General features: G+C 46.2%; 1 protein-coding gene across 5 annotated transcripts in view; it reads left to right on the forward strand.

Annotated features, from left to right (window-relative positions):
- The window catches only part of si:dkey-266f7.9 (uncharacterized protein LOC100006223 homolog), a 96,919-nt gene extending 88,421 nt beyond the window's left edge, over nucleotides 1-8,498 (forward strand). The window contains exons 1-4 of one of the 5 annotated variants that reach the window (XM_062529812.1): nucleotides 3,356-3,431; nucleotides 4,369-4,431; nucleotides 5,924-6,494; nucleotides 7,874-8,498. In XM_062529812.1, coding sequence (XP_062385796.1) covers nucleotides 4,391-4,431; nucleotides 5,924-6,494; nucleotides 7,874-8,161 — 900 coding nt within the window. In that variant the 5' untranslated portion in view covers nucleotides 3,356-3,431; nucleotides 4,369-4,390 and the 3' untranslated portion in view covers nucleotides 8,162-8,498. Of the gene's footprint in view, nucleotides 1-3,355; nucleotides 3,556-3,641; nucleotides 4,187-4,231; nucleotides 4,287-4,368; nucleotides 4,432-5,923; nucleotides 6,495-7,873 lie in introns of those variants that run through there. The other 4 variants (XM_062529813.1, XM_062529815.1, XM_062529814.1 and 1 more) reach the window with 4 other exon arrangements.
- The last annotated feature ends 1,209 nt before the right edge of the window (nucleotides 8,499-9,707 follow it).

Consider the following 9,707-nt stretch of genomic DNA (forward strand, 5'->3'; position numbering starts at 1 on the left):
GGCATCTTGAAAGACAGGCTGTTTCTTGGCTATTTCAGTCAGCAGACTGATGGATTTTTTGGATCTATATTCTAAACAAAGAAAAAGAAATCTAGAAAAGTCATTAAAATATGTTTTAAGTTACCAAAACAACAAAGACTTGTTCTTTATTCATCTCACAACTTTGTTGTATTCTACCGCCGGGCTTTGTTAACTAAAGTAGTCCCTCTGTCGAATGACTGGAGTCGACATCAATCACCTTCCTGTACCATGCCCACGGGTGTCAGGTTTTTATTGGGGGCTGCCATCTTGTTTTGTAGTTGCTGCTACCGCCCGCCACCTTGAGAGACAGTTGGCAGCCATCACGGACCTGCCCTTACCGAACGCCACACAATTCAGCGACTCTGACAGGCACCAGCAACCTTTCTTTTTCTCCAGGCAACGTGGCGTGCAAGCATCGTTGCACACGCATTTCTGCTGACTACAAGGAATGCCACCTGGAGGTTTTTTTTTTTAAAGCCAGTGTTGACTGAAAGCGCACCGGTGAATTTCTTTGCGAAGGGCCCACTCCCGGGCCTGCCCTTGTGACGGTGACTGACAGCACAATGCAAGCCACGCGTGCCATAGAGACGGAAGGCTTGTTTGGGCTCAGGAGCAGCGAAGCTGGCCTGCATGGCGGACCATCACAGGCTGGTTGTTTTCGCTCAGTGTTGGCCCTGGTTCTCCGACGCTCGATTGACTCCGTAATACGTTTGGCAGGAAGCAAGCAGCACATGCAGGTGTATTTATGCTAATTATGCTAATCATGTTTCCAAGATGGCTGGCCAAATCGTATAATTTGCCCGCGCAATCGAGAGCGATAGCCATATTTGAATTCTTCCCAATATCATCAAGCAATCGATTTGGTTTAATTGGAATGAGTTAAAGGGAAAACACCTGGAAATGGTAGAGTAGAGTTTGGTGATATAGTCGAAGTCTCCATGTTGTTGTGAAGTCCAAAGGTGTGAGCTTTGCAGCAAGAGCTGGATAGAAGGATATTAACTGGCTGAGTAGGGAGTTGGTGTGTGTGTGTGTGTGTGTGTGTGTGTGTGTGTGTATTTGGGGTTGGTGGGGAGTGAAAGAGAGTGAAAGTGGTACTGACAATCCCCTCACCTCCAACCCCCTCCACCTTGATGTGAAGTCAGGTGGGGAGGAGTGGAGAGAACTTTGTTAAACGGTTGACAGCATCAACACAATGCTTTACTTATGACTGGCTCTGTCTTCCCTCCGCAAAGCCCAAACGCGAGCTCAATTACCGAGAATAAATTAGGATTAACAGCAAAACAAGGCACATTTTCATTTTAATTAAATGCTGTTTATTATTTATTTCTGTGGATATAGTGCAGGGACTTTGGGAGGATGAAAGGCCTGGCGCCTCTTGCTTGCCTCATCAGTACAAATTTGGAGAGACAGAGAGATGGAAAGTCAATACTGTGAAACAGCAGTGGACACGCTTCACTTTAGAGTATCCTCATGCATAACTGTCATGAATTGCATCAAATCAAACACTCGGTTGTGTTTGCATCTCTGTGAAAAAGGGTCAGGCAAATCTACCACAACATCTTCATCTCAGATCTTTTTATTGGTTGTCTTTTTTATTGCTAGATAAAAGTGAGAGTTAAGCTAACCAATTGTGTTGCTCATGATTATAGAGAACGCAGTGTGTTATTTTGCCACATCAATTATATTCAGCAAGAGCCTGTTCTTTATTTGCAGTTTAATTCCAATCTTTTTATCAGGGATAGCATCACGACAATAGTTGTAATTTAGTACCTCTCTTTCTCTCTCTCTCTCTCTCTATCCCTCTCTCTTTTCCTATCGCCTGTCCTGTGGCCTATAGTCAATTACTATGAGTAGATTCACCTTCATATCATCATAAAGCAAGCCATCAATCCACATAATTTTTATCCCATGTTCATCTTGCAGGTGTAGACTGTACTGACATTTGTCCAGTTTTCTTGTCTAAGAGATTAGAATGAATGGCCTTCCGTTCGATCATACTTGACTTGCCTTTGTCTCAATTCCCCCTGATCCCGTTAGACCAGATATATATATCAGTACAAATCAGTCACCCCCCGGCAGTGGCCCCAGCACAGCTGTAGATGGACGCTATATGGTGATGATACGGGTGACAGGAATCGCCACAAGTGCTGACAAAGCATTGAGCATGTTACCACATAGTGCACATTCCTACTGTATGCAGCTGACATACTCATTAGCAGGATATTGAGACATATGGATCATCTAAAAATGGCCTTTCAAGCATCGTTTAAAGAGTCCACTAAACCGTAGCGATCCCCTCCCTAAAGATTAGCATTACAGCCTGCCAGCGTTCTCCATCAACCTGCTGTTATCTGATGACAAAGAGGAAGTGATGAATATTCAGAGGCTCGGGTGGAGGGTGGATTATATAAAAAAAAAAAGGCGGCGACTGTGACAAAAAAAATGCGGTGCGGTTTGTCTTTGTTTGCGGCGTGAAAAGAGCTACAATTATGTGCGAGCGCTAACGCTAAGGCAGGATTACTATACACTTCTCCGCTCATTATGTCTGACAGGTTATTCAGGGGCCCTTTTACAAGGCGGAAGGGAATCAATGTGGGAGGCGTTTAAGGCCCGCCGTAAATCACAAAACATCATTACGGTGACTTGCCGGTGAAACGAGGGAACGCATGCGGACCAGAAAACTGCTGACGTTGACGGCTCGGGTTAACGTACGATCGCGCGTAAATCCCTGTCACATTTCCATCACCGTAACCATAAGGGGTGCGACTGTTTACGCAGGCGAAGGCGTTAAAAAAAAAAAAAAATCAGAATGTTGCTGTGTTTTTACAGCCACGAGGTGTGATAATAAAAGACGTTGCTTACTTTTTGTGTAAACAAATGGTTACCTAAGTTGGCTCAATTTCCCAGGCTGTTTTTAGCTTGCAGCTGCAACCCCTCTGTGCTGGAGGCCAGAAGGCATTTTCCCAAACTGAAAAATATTTTCCATTTCATATCACTCTTCAGTAGGGATCAGAGGCTTTTGGCTGACTATATTTAGACACAGCTGTTTGAGGTATTTGAACTTCCCATGAAATACTAAACATGTATGGTACTGACTTCAAATTGGTTTAACTTCATTAACACTTAAGTTAAGTCCACTAACAAGGGTTAAGACAACAATCCCAAACCACTCACGGTACTGGACGTGGCTTAGAGACAAGAGTTTAAACACTCAAGCCCAAAATGATCAGGAACTGCACACGTAGTAACGGTCTACCCCCCACTTTTGAAACGCACTCTGCTGCAGTGGTTAAAATATGACTAAAAATACTCTGAACTCCTCAAACAACGAGGGTCAAGTGTTATCAGTTGCCCCACCACAAGCTCTAACCAGCATCTGAAGTCAACAGCTGGCAGCATGGAGGTAGCAGGTATGTAAGCCCATAAAAGCAGGTGTTGAAGCACCACTGGGGTGTGCCAAGACCTGACAGTAGTGTCCCTTTCACACCGGTTTTCACTGGCAGTGCTGTAGCAGCTCGCTGACCCCAGATTAGGGTAAGTGACGGTTTTTGAGTGTGATTGTCTTGCCGAGGATTTCTGAACTGACGTTAGCATAGCAGACAGGTAGCTACCCGGGCAGGGGGCACACGTTTACCATGTTCCTGTTTTTTTTTTTTTTTTTTTTCCCAGAGTTGATGTGGGATGTGCACTTTGCTCTTTGGGGCAAAAAGAAATGTTTGTGTGTTTTGCGGAGGCGGTGTCAGCAGCATGGGGGAAAACATTCCTGCCCAGGCATTCCGGCTCTCCATCAATGTGTGAATGCGCTAGGGAGTATATCCTGCTTCTCGCTCGTTTTTAATAAACGCAAGGGGCCAGAAAGTCTGTGTTGGAAACACAGGCTGTTGGGCTGATCCAAGGCTGACAGCATTTGTAGTTCAGTGGCATGGAGCGCAGGGTTTTTGCGCGCACTCAGCCGGAGACAAACAATTGCTGTTGTGTTAGTCCAGAGAGCGGCATTGACAAAGGCCTCACTGAAACAATTGGAATGTGCCGGAGTGTTGAAAACAACAGGAGGAGTAAACATCAGCAAGAAATAACAATCTGTTTTGCCTTTATTGTGTTACTTAAGTCTGCACTCTATTCAGCATTAAGCTTTTCCTTCTGCTTTGTAGCATGGTAGCCTTTGGTAAATATTATTATGTTTTTTTGTGTGTTTTAGTATCATGCACATTGTTACATGCCCGTACTGATACTGTAGGCCAACTACTGGTTAGTTGTCTGCTAAGGTAATTTGTATTAAGTAACAGTGAATTTGTAATATTAACTTGAAGAGACCTTAAGTAATTTCTGAAACATTCTCCCTTTGAGATCCCATTGACTCATCTCAGAAATGACCATACACCTGCTCTTGATGGAGACTGTTTTGCTATGGTAAGATACTAGCCTCTCACACCCACTCACTCCAACACATTCATTTCTGAATGACATTTTCCATATTCCTCCCATTGTTGCTTTTGCTGTAATAAACCCCCTCCGACTTATTTACTTTTTTTTTTTTTTTACAAGAGAAGACATTGCATTTGTCACCTGTGTTCTTGGCTCTGAATGAAATCTACTTGCTCGCTTGCTCCCTCGTTCTGCCTCCCCACTCTCTTCCCCCCCACCCCCCACCCTAAGAGCATCCCAGACTCACACTCATCACAATGGCGTTGTTCTCCAGGCAGCCTCTGTGCCAGCTGCTCTTAGCGCTGGCGGATCGAGGGCCTGGGTCGGCTGCCAACCGCACTAATGGCGTGGCAGCTGGCGCTTCGGTGGCACTGGCGCTGTCGTCCGACCCCGCTGACCTCCTGCCGTGTACCTGGCACCGCGCTCGGGGCTCGGGGCGCCATTATGTTCTGTCTGACCTTTGACCTCGCTATACCCTCGACCAGCCCCGCTGCGGCTAGTCTGGTCATGCTGCGCTGCGTATGTGTCCTGTCTTTGGCTGCCGTTCCGTTATCACGGTGACAGACATAGCTTTGCCTTCTTAGCCTCAGTCTCAACTTCTGTGTGTGATTTCCCCTTCCCCTGTAGACCCTTTCAACTGCATAAAACAAATGTGTTTTAAAATGGCAGTTGCTGTGGCACAGAATACAATATTGAGCTGGTAATTTGAGGACAATAAAGAGCATTCCTCTAAAATGGTAAACTTTTGCAGAGTGTTAGACTAATAATGGTAATCTAAACTGGTTTATTTTCATTTCAAAGTGGGCTATCTATTTCTGTTGGTTTTGAATGTTGCCATTAAAAACGTTCTGGGAACCGATTGAAAGGGTCCAATAGGCTTTTGTGTTCTATATGTGATGTTCTTCCCAATAATGTCTGTGGTGCCCTTCAAGTGCCTCAAATTAATCAAATTATTTATCTGTTTTGTCAACCAAATTCAAGGTCAGCTGGTGATTGGTGTCGTGCTTGCATCAGTGTTGTGTGTTTTCCTCTGTCCTGATTTTCACACACCCCGTGCAGAGCTGCTTTGCTCCCATACATAATATTCTGCCATTTTGTTTTGTTCTGTCCTATCCTGTGATGTTCTCTTTTGTAATACTTCATTACAGAGATCTTTTGTGTCGTGTCTGTGTGTGTGCGCCTGAATTGTCCTTCAGAATAACGCTCCTGATGTCAATTCTTTCATTTCCCTTTCACTGATGCCCTATTTTGCAATATGCTTCTGTATCAAGCGCTACTCTACGGTTTATTGTTGTAGAGCTCTGTAATTTTGAAGCTACACTCTGCGATGGCCTGTTTTTATCCTAGATAATATGCTATGTGTTAACCCGTGTGTTTATATGGGATGATATAATAAAAGTGTTGACCCATCTGTGGTGTTGTCTGTCCGGCGCACCTCCCCTCGGTGACCCGTCCCCTTCCTGGTTATACCGTCCAGGTTGCTAAGCGTCAGTAGCGCCGCGCTCCAGCGGCCAGACTACGACGACACGTCCACGCCCGAGTTCCTGACCCCCGACTGGATGGCCAACATCCCCGGCAGCCGTCCGCTGTCCGAGGTCACCATGCCGGGCACGCACAACACCATGGCGCTGTACGGCGGCGGCCTGGCCGAGTGCCAGTCCTGGTCGCTGGCGCAGCAGCTGAACGCCGGCGTGCGCTTCCTGGACGTGCGCGTGCGCCACGTGGCCGGGAACCTGACCATCCACCACGGCATCTCGTACCAGTACGCGCACTTCGGCGACGTGCTCCAGGGCGTGGACGCCTTCCTGCGGGAGCACCCCGGCGAGACGGTGCTGATGCGGCTGCGCGAGGAGCTCAGCGAGACGGGCGACATCTACGGCGCCGTGGCGCGCTACATCCAGACCTACGCCCGCTGGGACCTGTTCTGGAACAGCCGGCGCATGCCCACCATGGGCGAGGCGCGCGGGAAGCTCATCGTCCTGCAGAACTTCGCCGGGCCGGCCCTGGGCATGCTCTACTCCTCGCTCTTCATCGCCGACGACTGGCAGGTACTTACAGTACATTTACATTCATATTGACATTCATATTTACATTCACATCCTTTCATATTAACATTCACTTTCATTTTTATATACATTTACTTTCATTCATTGGTCATTTTACAACAACTTCAAAAAATGAGGACTTACATTCAAGCTAAACTGCCGAGGAGTCCTCAGGTAACAGATATTCCTGTGCAGAGGAGGTCTTATGTATCAGGAAATACTACAATAATAAAAAAGTACTTTCAAGGTATGAGAGTGCAGGAGTGCAAGTGCTAGTCAAGTGTATTGAAAGGGTAAGGTATGTAAGGTGCATGGAATTTTAGAAGTGTTAGGAGAGCATGATGAGAAGTTTAAAAAAAAGCAAACAGAGTTTCTTCACTCTTCACATCCTTTACAACTCTTCAACAAGAGTGATGAACTCAAATTTGCCTTTAATTACCCCTGAAAACATAGCCAAACCACTTAACTTATATTGAGTGGCCCTTAATTTTACCTTGAATGTCATTTTAAAGTGAGACCTCTTAATCTATATTTAAGGGGATAATTCAGGACAATCTAAGTGTATCTTAATTTTATTTTAAGTTAATTCAGTGATTCCTTGATTAAGGGGGGATTAAGGGCAAATCGAAAAAGTAAGGAGTAACTTCAGTAGGCTTTTCTCCTCATTCGACCCTAATCTATTCACATTTCTAACTTAACTTAACTCCCTAATAATAGGAAGGTTTTAAGGTCAAAAGTAAGGCATTTCAAATTAAAGGGTTTTGTTTCGCAGTGATACTGATCTATTTTGACTCAACAAAAATGTAACACTTTGACAACAGTTGCATAACGTAAGCCTTCTCTATGCAAGGAAATGTTTTGAATCAAGTGTCAGTCAACATTATCCCTCTCCTTCCACAATCTATTTTGTAAAATATGAAGCAGACGCTGTGACCTTAAACAGTAGCTTTTCTCCAGCAGGTGTGACATTTAAAATGAATCAAATGCTTTTGATTGAAAGTGTTTTTTGATGTTGTGTTGAAATATTGAAAAGGGAAGTGCGTGTGATAAGTTGCATGACTCTTCAGGTTCATAACACGAGCGGGCATGACTGCCTTTTAACTGAGTTAGAGGATTGTGCTGCTCTACCGTTGTAATTACGGACAGATGGCCATTTGGGTCTGGCAGACCATTTGTTATTTTGAACCAAGAGGTTCCACTCTCATTACCACTGCACACACACACACCCACACACACACACCTACACATAAACACACACACACACACAGAGTGTGCCATATGACTTGGTCTATTGAGTTGTGTGTGTTTGTTTTAGCCCAAAGCGTGTGGTCAGTGTAAATGGCCCCCCCCCCCCCATGACCTGTCGCTGTGTTCTGCTCCAGGTGCCATCTCTGGACTACGTCCCGCAGAAGTGGAAGAGCGTGTACACGCACCTGGAGAGGGCGGAGGTGGGCGAGAAGTCGCGCATGTACCTCACCTACGCCAGCGGCGCCAGCATCCGGGCCTGGCCCTACGCGCTGGCCCGCCGGGTCAACCCGCTCCTCTACGAGTACCTGAGTGCCCGCGCGGGCAAGCCGCGCCGCTACGGCGTCGTCACCCTGGACTTCCCTGGTGCCCAGCTGTGCCGCGCCGTCATCAACTTCAACTGGGCCACCAAGAAAACCGCGTAGAGACTCAATACACATGTTTGTCTGTGCCAGGGTGCCAATGTGCCAACCGCAGGGGTAGGGGTGGAGTGGGATGGGTTGTGTGTGTGTGTGTGTGTCCGTGTGTGTGTGTGTGTGTGTGTGTGTGTGAGGCGGTCACTGGGACCATGCACCATGGTCTGTCACACCTAATCAGGCCTTGGCCTTCCACGGCCAATCAGAAATCACGCTCTGTCAGATTCAATCAGACGTCAGGATCTGTCACGTTCCGTCAGACATTACAATATGTCACGGCGAATCAGAAATAATTCTCACTGAAATAAAAAAATAAAAAAATGGGCGCCCACGGGCTGCCATTCAGTTGTCAAAAGTCTGAGGTGTGTTCATTTCTCCTCTCCGGGCTGAAATTTGGGGAAATCCCTGGACAGCCTTGCCAATCGGCTGCATATATTAGGAGAATAGTCTGCGGCCACACGGTCCAGTCCACGCAGGGATAGCTGTCGGAGAAAAATCTCAGAGTCTTTTATAGCAATTACAAGGACCCTGCTTTGTAAGAAAGAAGCTGTTTCCTTCTGAGCTGAAAAGCGCAGATTCTTTCACCACCGCCAGGTATTTTCATAGCCAGCGGAGACACTTTCACATCACTTTAGGTGTAACATTTACTCTGCAAAAGTATACAGCTGAGTTGCGGAGTCAAACCAGAGGTCGTTAATCATCCCAGTGTGCAAGCAAGGTAAGGCTCTGAGTCCAAGGCTCATGTAAATTCCTTCTAAGGAAAGAGTGCGAATCTGCATCTAGTCATTACTTTTGGTGCAGTCAAGTTCTTTTCCTTTCCACGCTTCTGTCTGATGCATTATTCTTAGAGTGGCTAACTGTTGATTGGAGTGTTTTTTGGAGGCGGCTTATCAGCTGCGATACACCAAATCTTCGCTCTGGCATGTCCAGACACTGCTTTTTTTTCTGGGATTCAAAGCTGGCCCCAAACTCGTTGAGCCATCTAAAAAGATGAGGGACAGGATGCGTGTCGAGAATGGGGACGGGGGGGCCATCATCATGATTTGACATTTCCATCGCCACTCTGTGATCACCGGTGATGAACTGAGGGAGGTCACATAAAATAGTCTTTCGCCGACTGTAGCGAGAAAGAAGGGAAAAAAATATGTGGCGCAAGAGAAAAGTTTTGGAACAATCAAGGGAATGAAAGAAACCAGGGCACACAAGATCGGCCACTTATTCACACTCTGCTCCAGTCAGCCAAAGGCCTCACAAATGCATACCAATTACCGTCATCAGGAGTCTCAGCACCTACAGTTAGAACAATTCCATGTCATTTGTGCCGAATCGAATCAGCGGATATCCTGAATGCATCTTGATGACGGGTAATTGACACAGTAGGACATGAATGGTTCTCTACTGTGCCACTAGAAAGGAACAGGGAACAGAAGATTGGACGGAAGCGGGGGAGAAAAAAAATAGGGACTTTGGAGCGAAAGATTAGGTTTGCATTCTGTCGTGTCCAAGGGAGACGCGGCAGATGAACGCAGATGAACCTTCACAAATGGTCTCTGAT

The sequence above is a fragment of the Sardina pilchardus genome, chromosome 24 (genome assembly GCF_963854185.1).
Source record: "Sardina pilchardus chromosome 24, fSarPil1.1, whole genome shotgun sequence".
Lineage (NCBI taxonomy): Eukaryota > Metazoa > Chordata > Actinopteri > Clupeiformes > Clupeidae > Sardina > Sardina pilchardus.